General features: G+C 32.8%; 1 protein-coding gene across 1 annotated transcript; it reads left to right on the top strand.

The window, feature by feature from the left end:
- Window positions 1-7,635: 7,635 nt before the first annotated feature.
- On the top strand, window positions 7,636-11,915 carry LOC147402780 (putative WRKY transcription factor 51). Its single transcript, XM_086438125.1, has 3 exons — window positions 7,636-8,013; window positions 8,129-8,275; window positions 11,347-11,915. Exons 1-3 carry the CDS (start codon window positions 7,697-7,699, stop codon window positions 11,537-11,539), a joined length of 657 nt encoding a protein of 218 aa, XP_086294251.1. The 5' UTR covers window positions 7,636-7,696; the 3' UTR covers window positions 11,540-11,915.
- The last annotated feature ends 1,216 nt before the right edge of the window (window positions 11,916-13,131 follow it).

The raw sequence follows: 13,131 nt of genomic DNA, 5'->3' as shown, positions 1-13,131 counted from the left end.
ACATGGGGAGACCTTTTGAGGGGGAGTGAACCAACAGCCTGTCACAAAGACTTCAATTGAATAGCTTTTCCTAAGACTTGACTTGCCCAACAATGGATACAAGAACTTGAAAATTTCTTCCTTATCTAATTAAATTCATGGAATATTCTAAGTCAACCATTTAGCATCTACGTGACACTCTTGATAGACAAAGTAGAAGCACCGTTAAAGGAAGACTAAACTGTTGGTTGGCAATGAAAGTCTATTTGATTTTTAGCTTCTTTTGAAAATATGAACAACAAGGTCGTATCTGAGTGTCCAATTTGATCCGAAATTAGTAGAATGATAAACTCCATTTAGTGCTATCGAAGGTATTAAAATTTCTTAAGGTACATAATAGTGATAAGAATTCTACAACTTGTCATTCTCTAGCATCCCTAGAGACCCCTGTCTTAGTCTTCATGAGAGCAACTCTTATCATTAGAACACAAAGAAGCAAAATCTCTTACTATTTATGTCATTGTTTTAGAGTGGGTTGTACTGACTAAATGATGAAATACTGACAAACTTGCAAAACCCATGTTCTTTCTCATTTCTTTCTTGGGAAGGTTCCTCCTTAATTCATGGTTTGGATTTTCTTGCCTCTTTGTTGACTGAAATTGACTTAATTATAGGATTTTTCATAGAAACACCTCTTCTCACTCTTAATATTTATTAAAAAAACTGCCTATAAGAGAAACATTTCTTACTTTCCGGGTGCAATTTTGTGTACACATTCTAATCAAATTAAAAGAAGATTTTTATAAGATGACAATAAGATCTCTTATGCTTTATGAAACTAAATGTTGTAAATAGATTGTACATGATAGAAATGATGATATTGAGATAAATGAGTGAAACTACTAGAAGAAAAGTTGTGATAATTTGACGCCCCTTTTGACATATGCTCCCTTCACAGAAAAAATCATTTTCCTCGGGATATACAAGAAAAAGATTTATGATTCTACGTATCCCAGGGCAAATGATCTACGATTCTATGATGGGGGTGTATGTCAAAGGGGGGGGGCATCAGAAAATCATTATTGTAAAAGAAATATAAAATTAGAAACGAATGCATTAATAAACTAAGATAAAGTCAATTAAGATGGTTTGATCACGTGGACTAAAGATTGAATATAACACCACTTAAAAGGAATGTACGAGTTGAATGTTCTAAAAGAGTGAGGGGGAGACCTAAAAGAATGCAGATTGAGGTAGTGAGTGAATATGGACATGTCTGCAATAAAAAAAGATATGGCTTTAGACAAAATTGAATGGAGAAACACGATTTGTTCAGCGTAACTCCAAATTTTTTGTTTAAGGCCTTGATGACGATAACGATGAGCTCTAATAGTGGAAACTATAGGAGGAGATGAAGTCAATTAAGATGGTTCGATCACGTGGATTGAAGATTGAATATAACACCACTTAGAAGGAATGTACGAGTTGAATGTTTTAAAAGAGCGAGGGGGGGAGACCTTAAAGAATGCAGATTGAGGAAGTGAGTGAATATGGACATGTCTGCAATAAAAAAAGATATGGCTTTAGACAAAATTGAATGGAGAAACATGATTTATTTAGTGTAACTCCAAATTTTTGCTTAAGGCTTTGATGATGGTAACGATGAGCTCTGATAGTGGAAACTAGAAGAGGAGATGAACATCCCTACGTCAGATGACGATACCTTAGGTTGTTGTTTCTCAATGCAAGTCAATCATTTGACCCAACTATAAGGCCTTGACTAAGTGTCATTTGACCCAATTTAATTGAACAGACAACGGTCCGCCTACATTAATCCTCATCTGAACACAAGAAAACTAAATCTCTTACTAATTCATTCAAGTGATCTAGATATGAGTTGGATTGACCAAATGAAAAGCCGACAAATTATCTTACCCACATTCTCATTTTTCTTCTCGACAAATCTTACTTTTGGTTCATGACTTAGATTTCCTCGAATTCATTATCAAGTTAAGGTACCCATTTCAATTTGAATGAACATTACTTTCCAAGATGAGCTTCATTTGCAAGAAATGTGATTCTGCCTTTAAGAACTTTAGAAAATTCTCAAACACTTAACCCTCAACCTTCAATAATGCTTAAAAATGGTGAAAAGGACAACACAAATAGGAGGACTTCCCCAATTCAAGCTGATAGGGATGCTGAGTTCAATGAATAGTGCTAAGTTCATGGGAGAATTATTTTTTTCCTGAAAAATGATATTTACTCATCTTTGTGGAACACATTCTGTGGCCTGACTCCCACAAAAATGATTATCTCCTCATCAAGGCGATGTGGAAAATGCTAAGATTATTACCGTCACCCGTAAAACTAAAAACCAACTCTCTTTTAAACTTTTTCCTAGGTGAAATCAAACGTCGTAAACATTTTCCAAGGAAATAAATTTTTTGAGAACTATCTCTCTTAAGATTTGATTTTTTATTTTTTTTTCTGTGGTTGGATAAAATGTTTTCTCAATGTGGAGGAATAAGCACGCTTAAATCCATTATAAGTAGGTGTGAATTGAAGCACATTTTTTTTTTTTTTTGGGCGCAAATTTTGCGCCCAAGTTCATTTTGGTTGGACCAATTTCTTTCATTATCATAGGGTCTGTGACTTGGGAGTGTAAAGATTTACTTTTTTATATATATAGTGAGGCCATTGCTATCAGTGAAGCTTCCTCCCCAAAACATATTTTGCTTGGTATATTTTTCAAGTACACGCACTTATGTAGAGAGATTTCCTTGCACCTTCTTGCTTCCCTTTAGCATGTCATGTTTCTCAAAATCCCAAACCTACCTTTGTTTTTAGGACTAAAAATATAGAAGAAACTTGACCTAAAACAGGAAGCCAAGTCAGTTTCACCTCTCTCTCTCTCTCTCTCTGTTTTGTTTTATATACTAGAAACACCTTGGTGTTTATTTTAGAACCACATGAGTAAAGACCACTGTTTTTAAGGTGGGGTCATACCATTGTATGTGAAGACCCCTGTTTAAAATCTTGTACGAGCGACAGTCATCTTAGTTATGTTCAACAACAAGATTGATTAACATTGTGAATTGCCATCACTTTGTCTCATTTGACAATCGAGATAACTTGGATGATATTTTTAATATCTTGGCCAAGTTAGTAAAATTCATCCGAGTCAATTGGGATTTTGTGTTTTTCATTAATATAATTGTTTTTCTTTTTTTATATATATATAGTTTCAATATAAATATTTATTATCTAAAAGAAAATATGACCATGTGACTAAGCATATTTTAATCTACTTTATTTTATGATTGTAAATTGAGTTAATGGTTTATCTTATATAAGATGAGATAACTCGTCCAAAACAACTCAGTCTACTCTTGGCCATGAATGAGAAAAGACATCAAACCAAGATTTGAAACCATGCCATGGAAACAACAGAAAATTGCTCATACAAGTATGCATGTGAATGTTGAGAGAACAAAATTATAATTTTATCCCTCAGTATACATATATCACCTTGAGATAGATAATAGCAAATGAAATCATAGATCCTGAGTTAGCTAATGATGATGTGTACAAGACCATATTTTTTATGTGATTTTTAGAGTTGTAGTTGACATCCTTATATAATTATGGTTTTTAAAACTTTTAATTGATTTGTTTCTGTATTCTATTATTAGAAGATAGCACGTGCAAATGTGAAGATTACACAATTGTACAAAAACACTTAGATTTACGTGATTCAATAGTATGCCTACGTCCATGAGACAAAACAAGAACAATCACTATTTTATCTTAAGTTTTACAGTTTTAAAGATCTCTATTTATAAAATCGGGAATTACCAAAATATTAAATCTCCCCAAGACAGAAACCCTCCAAAAATAGAAAATCGTCAGTGGCGTTGCCCCCTGCACCCTTGCAACTTTGCATAGCGCAACACAATACAAGATATCTACACAACACATGTATCATGAGGAAGTATTTGTAATTTGAAATATTAATTAAAGGACTTTTCAAAATTACATAGTAAAAGAATATTTTTGTAATTTTGAAAAACTAATCAACAAGATTTTAAGATGTGAGATTGCATTTTTATTGTTTTTTTTACATGATCCTTATTCTAAGCATGGTTTTATAACTCATATTGACGTCTTGTCCGTGAATGAGACCAAATTATCTCAGACGAACTTTTCAATACGTTTGAGACGTCTCGTTCAACAATGAGAAAAATGAACCTGGATTTTAAATCTCCTCCAATACGTTTGACTTGTCTATCCATCTCGATTTTGAATCTTGTCTATCCATTTCGTTGGTGGATGATATCGAGACATATCAGATAAGTCGTCTCAGTTTTCGACGAGTTTTAAAATCATGATTATAAGTTTAAATGTAAAGGTGATGGCATTTGTGGAATACTTTTTTTTTGTGTAGAAACACACTTTAACCCACCCCTACCTTCTCTCATTATGATATACACTTATAGGGTTTTAATTTTTGGAATTGTAGTTAAATTATTACCCTTTCCAAGAATATGACAAAAATAGAAATATTCTCTCTCCAGATCCATAACTTTCCCAAAAATTATCGTCTTTATTTAACAAGTGCTGAGAATGTAGTCTCGTCAGGCGCCAATAAAATGAATGTAGTCTTTAACATATGGCAATTGACTCAAAAAAATCGAAGTCACGTGGGTCTTGAATGCAGCCGGTTCGAATTTCACTCGTTGACTCATTTTACTGTGACTAACTCGAGACTTGAGGAGTCATTCATTTGTATTAAACAAGTGTGAGCCGCTAGCGAGTAGGGCCTTTGTAAGGGGTGGAGATGACTTTTCTAGAGCTCAGCTTTCATTTTCTAGAGATTGATATAGATTTTTTTAAGGATACATTTCCTTTATATCATCTCAACTGTTTATTTGATCGAGAACCTTGACCTACGCTCCTTCAAATGTAGGGTTGAGATGAGACTTTAGAGGATACTCTTGAAGAACTAACCGATCACAAGAAAACGCGTATCGATCTCTAGGAAACAAGTGTTGCTAACTAAGCAACCTGTGATTTTCCTCCCATTTCAAATGTATATTTGGTGGAGAGTTTTCAAGGAGCATTTGAGGTTATAATAATTAAGGGTGTCAATGGGTATGCATTTAATTGGAATCGAATCGAAATTAAAATTGAAAACCTTAGTTCTAAATCATTTCTTATTAGAATTGGGTCTCTTGAAATCAAAATGATTGTGAATCAAAACCGACACAAATAAAAAAAAATAGAAAAATAATTTCTTTTTGACAATCCTGATTCTAATTCCATTAATTTGAGAATTGAAATAGGAACTATATAGAATTTAATGACTTCGAATTCCAGCCCATTGACGCCCCTAATAATAATGAAGAGATTTACTTGGCAAACCTATCTGCTGTAATTTTATTACAAAAGCTCTCTTACTTTATCAAAGACTCCCTTACTCTATGAATCAAACTAGTATGACTAGTACGATTCTAAATCTTATTGGGCCCACATGGATTATCAAAATTGTCAATCTAACACCATAGACTTCTAGATTTCATGGAAAAAAACTCATATTAAAAAGAAAAAAAAAATTCCTTTATGAACTCGATCAAAGGTGTTTTAAATGGATGGCTACCGAAGTCTCAAATTAAAAATTAAAAATCAAGAGTGAAAATTAATTTTTTTTTTATTTTTTTTCAAAATTCTTAAAACTTTGTCCTTTATAATCCTTTGAGATCAGATCAGGCTTTTAGATACCACAAATTGATGTGGTTAGGATTCACTCCAAGGTATGTTAAGTAACAAATTAAACCACATCAATTTTATGATGTGGATCCCCACTCCAAGGTTTGTTGGGTAACAAACTTGATGAAGTAATGTTCTCTTGGAGTCGTCAGAACTCCAATGGAGATTTAAAAAAATAAAAATAAAAATGCAAATAGTTAGGTTTATTGGGTAATATCATATTAAATTTTATTTAAGGCGTGTTTGATTGTAAGGAAAATATTGCCTAACAAATCTTTTTCCATTATTTGGGTACATCATGAAAAATTTCGAGAAAAGATATTTTCTATCATTTGAGGGGCCTAGAAAACTAACATAAAAAGATATTATTTTCATTTAACTTTTATAATAACTATATAAAAATTATGATGAATCCATTCAAATTACATGTTTTTTTGTGAAAAATTTAAAAGAATATTTTTTTAAATATAAAATGGCAATCCAACATCACATCCCTTTAGATTTCATGGAAAAATTTAGATCCAAAAAAATAAAAAAATAAGTCTTAATCCAAGATTTTGAAAATGGACGGATTTTGACCCCCAAAAATTAAAATCAAGGTTTAATGGTGAAAAGTAACCTTATATTTATTTCCCCTAAAGTTCATAGAATTTTTTCCATTACACCTCTGTAGCATTGGGTCATATTTTTGGATGCCACAAGGTGAGTTCAACAATCTAAATATCAACAACTATACACAAATGTGTAAGGCTAAATTTATCATTAACAACCTACAACAACAACTCACAGAAAAGAAAAATTTACCGATAGGCCTAATTGATGCATTTTTATTACAAAACTCCCTTTGAGTTATGACAATTCCAAGAGAACCTTATTAATTTCATCGAATTTATTACCCAATAAACCTTGGAGTAGGGATCCACGTCATAAAATTCAAATTGATGTTGTTAATTTATTACTTAGCATACCTTGGAATTGATCCAAACTGCACAATTTTTGGCATCCAAAAACATGATCTGATACCACATGGGTTATTAAGGAAAAAAATTTAATCACTTCGAGAAAAAAAAAAAAATTTCACCAATGACTTTTAGTTTTAAATTTGGTAGTTTGATAGCCACCCATTTTTAGCACCATCGATCAAATTCAAAAATGATTTTTTTCCCCTTGAATCTGAATTTTTTCATTAAAATCTAGAAGAGTGTGAGGTTGGATTTTCAATTTGATAATCCATATGGGTCTAACAATCCTTACCGAGATTTGAAATCTTGCTAAGATAGTCACGCTGGCTTAATTTATAAAATAAAGTAAGTTCAGTGGATAAAGTAAGGGAGTTTTTGTAATCAATTGCAACAGATAGGTTTGCCGTGTAAATCTCTCTACAAAGAAAGCAACGTGTAAGAGACGTATAGGTTTACAAAACAAACTTGGTATTTTTTTTAATTAACTCCCTGCAAATAGGTTTTTTTTTTTTTTTAAGGAATTGAGGGTGAGAAAATATTTTCCGTTTGAAGAAGCAAATCCTTTGGGGGAGAAAAATTCTTTTCTTGCTCTTTTTAAGTTTATTTGTCAAAATATTTTGTGTGTAATAAAAAACACACCATTAGATGGTAAGTGGGATAGAGTATGTTAATTTGGAGGGACATTCATGAACTGTGCCAGGTGGTATAATTCAGGTGATCACAACCCAACTCCCAGGAGTACAGAATCCAACCTCTGAAAAGTGAAAAAATCTGACAAAAACTTATGTCATACAGGTGACGAAGGGCTGCCAAAACAGCCAAAATCTGATGGTGACACATGGCACAAACAAAGAACTTTCGTTATATGGCTCAAGAAGGTCCCCGCGAAAGGGGGAGGAAGGACAAAGATAATGTTAAATACAAGGATGCCTCTACTTATTAAGTACCAAACCGTAGACATCTGAAGTCCTTCCCTTTGCATCACCATGTTCAAGTCTACTTCCCCACCAACACACTTCCCTCAAAACCCTAACCCTAATTACACTTACCTAATGAACCAACTCGATATCGATGTTTCCGATTATCTGATACTCAAAGATGAATCTGAGAAACCTTTCATGTCGACCCACAATGAAAGTTTGCCATTCGAGAATCAAATTTCGTTGAAAAATGAATCTGAGAAACCTTTCATGTCGACCAACAATGAAAGTTTACCATTCGAGAATCAAATTTCATCTAAAAATATCGAAAATTCTGTCACTTACAGTGGTGATACACCTACAAGCAGTAACATACCTGTTGTGTTAGTTACTAAACTTAGTCTACTATGAATTTTTTTAGATGGTTGTTTAAGATAAGAAAAGGGCTTTTGATGATCTTGTTTTGATCTAACTTGGTGTTTTTTATTGTGTTTGTAGAAAATGTGACAGTGGTTTGAAGAAAATTAAGAGGGATGTAGGGTTTAGGATTGCTTTTAGGACAAAATCCGAGCTCGAAATCATGGATGATGGATTCAAATGGAGAAAGTATGGGAAGAAGAGGGTCAAAAACTGCCCAAATCCAAGGTAAATGCGAAAATTGGCACTAACATGAACTGGTTTTAGAAAAATACTATATCTAATTGCATGCCCATGTCTTTGTCATGATGTTTATCTTAATTAAAAGATGATAAACTTGAGGATTGTAAGTAGGAATTGGTTGCACTACTATTCATTGTCATGCTTCATTGAAATTTTTGTTTACCATGTTTTCGAGTGTGGGATGGTGGGGTAGGGGATTAGTACATATCTCCAGTAGTTCCTCGATCTCTTTCCTATACCTGTCATACTCCTTGGATTATTTACAGTGGTATTCAAGCTCTTAATGCCTCAACTTTAGTTGCAACTTGTATGTGTGAACTTATGAAAGGTCATCATTGATTAACTTTCATTAGTGGCCTAAAGTTTGAGGGGTAAGTCCCAAGATGGGCACATAATTAAGCCTCCTCAGGTGCACCTTTTCAATAAATACAACAATAACAAAAAAGCCTTATGTCAAAGATTTGGAGGCGGCCAAACAAATCATGTTCTCCCATATATTTCACTTTGTCTAGAGCCAATAGTTTGTTATTATTATTATTATGATTGATGGGTGAGTCGGGCTTGCACCCTTGATCTCAAGGTTGCATTGAGACATGTCAACAAATCAAACTATGGCTCTAAGCCTATTATTATTTAGCTAAAGATAAGTGAAAAAATGAACCAAATATATATATATATAAAATGGAGAAAAACATTTTAAACTGTAATCTACCAGCATTAAAATATAATCTCAGGTGCATAAATGTGACATGAGATCCTATAATGGATGCATTCACCTCTATCATAATCTCAGTGGATAAACCATATGCATCATGAGTTTTTATATTTTCTCCAAACATAAAGGTATAAGCTTCAATCATCTTTTGAAACACACACACACACACACACACACACACACACACACACACACACATATTCTCACTAATATGAAAAGGTACTCGATTGCTTAATTTGAAAAATATTTATTATATTACATATTTTCAGTTGCTAAATTAAGATTGCTTTATCAGAGATCATCATCTTATCCATGGCTCGAAAATCATTAAGTACTTTAATTTGTTTATTTACCTTTTTGATGGTCACCTTATAGATATTATTTAATCAATTTAGCAAAAGAAACATGTTACTTATTGTTGAATTTTTATTTCAGTGTTTTTAATAGTTATTATCCATGTTACTAGAATCGTAGTTGGTATAACTTTGGAGAAGGGCATAGGTGTGTGAATGAATAATAATACTAGGATGTAAATGAGCACTCAAAAAGCTTTATTACACGTTTTGTATGTCTTTTAGTCAGTTATAGAATATTAGTAATTGGAAACATAAACATTCTATATGTAATAAATAACAAATATTTAATAATATTTGTAGCTGAAAATATCTCAGCAAGAACTTTCTAATGGACCCATTTCAGTGTGAATTGGCTCAAGGACAAAAAGTTATGAGCAATTGAAGACTCTAGAGAAGAAAACCAAATTATAAAAATTCCCATTTATCATTCAAAAATAAATATATAGGAAGCAAAAGATTGGTATCAAAAGGATATAAAATTATATATATGAAGTGAATGATTACTTTTAGGTTTAGTGCTTGAATGATTATGAAACTCTAAAAGTTTTCATTTGGAATTATTATATATTCTTTTGAAATTACAATGAGTGACTAAATGGTAGCTTTTTAAAAGAAAAACACCCAACTTTAAATGACTCATCTAACACTTCATGTTCAATATCCACTCTCTGTCATGCTATACCCACAATAATATAAAGGGATGTATATACACTAGATATGCACTACAATAGGAAAAAAGAAAATCTTCATTTTAAGCTTGCTTATATTTCTAGAAGTGCAAGGATCATTTAATCATGGTTTTTTTTTTTTTGACTTTGTATGGCTTTGGTACCCTATTTGGAATAGAATTAAGGATAATGCTGAAGTAACATTAAAATGTACATCGTGGGGGACATTTATGATGATGTGTTTCAAAACTGTAGATGCTTTCATTAAGATTTCACTCGTATCTCAATGAAAATCATCTATGGTTTTGACACACATCCACGACAGAAATGTCTCCCACAATGTACATTTCAATTTTACTCCAGCATGACTCTAGAATCAGACTAAAAAAGGTGAAGAAAAAATGTTGCATGTTCAAACTAGTATGGCATAATATGGAAGTTTTATTCATTTGATCCTCCTTGAATCGAACTCAAGATCATTGTCATCATCATCAAAGTCTTATCACATACATTTAGGGCTAGCTAAATGAATTTTGATCTTCCATTTTTACCTAAATCTACGTCTCCTAGAAGTGAATGAGATGAAGGATCAATGTACGGTATATAGATCATAAGTGTAAAAATAACGCAGTCTGAATCATGTTCTAACATCGAGGACTTGCCTAAGATTGTACTAGGGTCCCAAATATGATTTAAAACAAGAGTGATCCCGTTTTGATTTGCCAAAGTCTAATTAGAATCTTCCTGTGACAAATCAAATTCTACAACAACACCTTATCCTAAACATTTGAGATCGGCTAAAGTAATCACTCCATGAAAAAGGGGTAAATTGGATGCGACCTTTTTAACACTACGTGAAAAAGGGCCAGTCAAATTTACCCCTTTTTTCATGTAGTGAATCATGTTCCATTCCACTCTGTCCTAAGGTAAGAATTATTATGTGATTAAAAATGAGTTCATATATATTTGCTCACCTTTGGATCTTCAACTTGAATATATCTTTTGACATATGAAATTCTATATTTGGTTTGATTTAGATTATGACTTCTATTGTTGACTCGATCTTTATATCATTTTGGCTTTATATTAATTTGGGTTTAGACCATTTGTGATAGCAACCCATTTGACTTGATTGATTTATATGGTTCATGGACCCAGCTATCTGTCTCTTGAAGGGTCTAGGCCGTTGACGATCCTTATGATTCATACTACACAAATCTCGAGAATCATTAATGGTCTAGATCTTTACATTAGGTGGGTCCATTTTAGTAGTTATTTAGTAACTCTAATTAAGTAATTATATTTGGAATTAAGCAGGAATTACTATCGCTGTTCAAATGGAGGGTGCCATGTGAAGAAAAGAGTTCAAAGAGATGGTGAAGATAACCGTTTTGTGATAACGACTTATGAGGGTGTGCACAACCACGAAAGCCCATGTATCGTTTATTACAACGAGACCCCTTTGATGGTCACTCGTGGATGGACCTTGCAACCTTCACGCTCATCTTAATTGATGGATAGAATCTCTTATAAGTGGGTATTTTTTTTTTTAGTTGCCTCCCTCATTAATATAGTATATTAAGAAAACCTCCATTGAATTTGAAAAGTTCCTTTCTTAAACAAATTCTGACCACCGTTTCTATAATTTTACTCTTCAAATGAAAAAAAATTAAACCTAGAACAAAATATTGTCAGTTACAGTCCGAATTTGTGAAAGTTAAACGTCAAGGGATGGAACTCTAATTTCTTTGAGTCCAAGGAGGATGTATAATATATTGCAATAACAAGGGAGGTAATTCAAAAATACCTTTGTATGTTACTTATAGGATTTCATGAATAATGCAGTGATTCATGTAAACTATATCATATATACATATATAGTTGTATGGAGTACATGTTACTTATATGAAGCACTTGTCTCTTTTTCTCTCACTCATTCTATCACACAATGGTTTTTTAGGTTAAACAAGAGCCTAGTTTAATAATATGGGATTTGATCGTTCACCACCCTAATTACTTGGCTAATTTAAATAAGGAACATAGTTTTCGACTACTTGGTGTCTCCATCTTTGACTTGGGTCAATAATATTGACTAAATATATTTGTGAATACTCGATCCTTATGGATGTCAGGTCTTGAAATGACCAAATTTTTAATGAAATATTAAGGGTAGGTAGGCTGATATTGAGGTGGATTGAAAGGATGCATGTTGTGATTTTGTAAATAAATATATTTAAGAAGCAAGAATATATAAGATGGGTTTTATACACATTTAGGACAAGTTTACTAGTAAGTATAACGTGCCAACTAAGCTAAGTTGGTAAGGTATGAGGGGTGAGGATCCATAATGTATAGTTTCGAGCTCAACTCCTTCAAGTATGATACATTGAGAGACTCTCTATCCAATAAGGGATTCTCCAGATAAATGGATCCTTGGAAAATCTATATCATTTTCCCTAATAATCCAAATATTTGGTCCCTATAGAAAGCCTATGTCTTTCCTCTCATTTCATCCGAATGCTTGATAGAGTCTTAAAAGTTTTTGATGAGACAAGAAAAATAAAAAAGAAAAGTGGTGCTCAAAGCGACTACATGAACAAATGATAACTTTGTAGAGACGATAAGAGATCTTCAATAGAGTCTGAATATGATCCAAAATCAATGTTGTAGTGCCTCAGTCTAGGAAATTAACCTATGTTTTTTCTTGTTTCTCTCATCTCGATTGTATATTTCAAGATGTATTCGCAAATACAACAACGGGAGAGAATTACGAAAGAGTCCTAAGATCTGTTCCAACAAGGAATGATTCAAATAGGGTTGGCCCATTGAAGCATGTAGGGTTTGGGGTCTCGAGATGAAAATGATGGTGGGTGAATTTTCCGTACTAGCCCATGTGATACCGCGTGGGCCACAAATCCCAAATTGGAGCATGCATGAATATTTTTCAAAAATGCGATGAGGTTGTTTCAACATGTGGCTGGTATGGAGAACTATCGGTAGGTAAAATTTCATGTTGATACATGTCAACATCTCCATAATTGATATAAATAGATCAACATCGGTGACAACCAAAAACTATTAATAGATAATCATGTAAGTTAA

Source organism: Akebia trifoliata, chromosome 4 (assembly GCF_017979445.1).
Source record: "Akebia trifoliata isolate Shusen 1 chromosome 4, ASM1797944v1, whole genome shotgun sequence".
NCBI classification, from domain to species: domain Eukaryota; kingdom Viridiplantae; phylum Streptophyta; class Magnoliopsida; order Ranunculales; family Lardizabalaceae; genus Akebia; species Akebia trifoliata.
The sequence above is the reverse complement of the archived record's forward strand: the minus strand, read 5'-3'. Positions and strand labels throughout refer to the sequence as shown.

What these genes read in the sequence shown, in the direction of transcription:
- LOC147402780 (XM_086438125.1), top strand. Translation starts at nt 7,697, where the DNA reads ATGTTCAAGTCTACTTCCCCACCAACACACTTCCCTCAAAACCCTAAC. An exon ending in AGCAGTAACATACCTGTTGT is followed by an intron (nt 8,014 to 8,128) that starts GTTAGTTACTAA and finishes TTGTGTTTGTAG; the next exon opens with AAAATGTGACAGTGGTTTGA. An exon ending in AAAAACTGCCCAAATCCAAG is followed by an intron (nt 8,276 to 11,346) that starts GTAAATGCGAAA and finishes GGAATTAAGCAG; the next exon opens with GAATTACTATCGCTGTTCAA.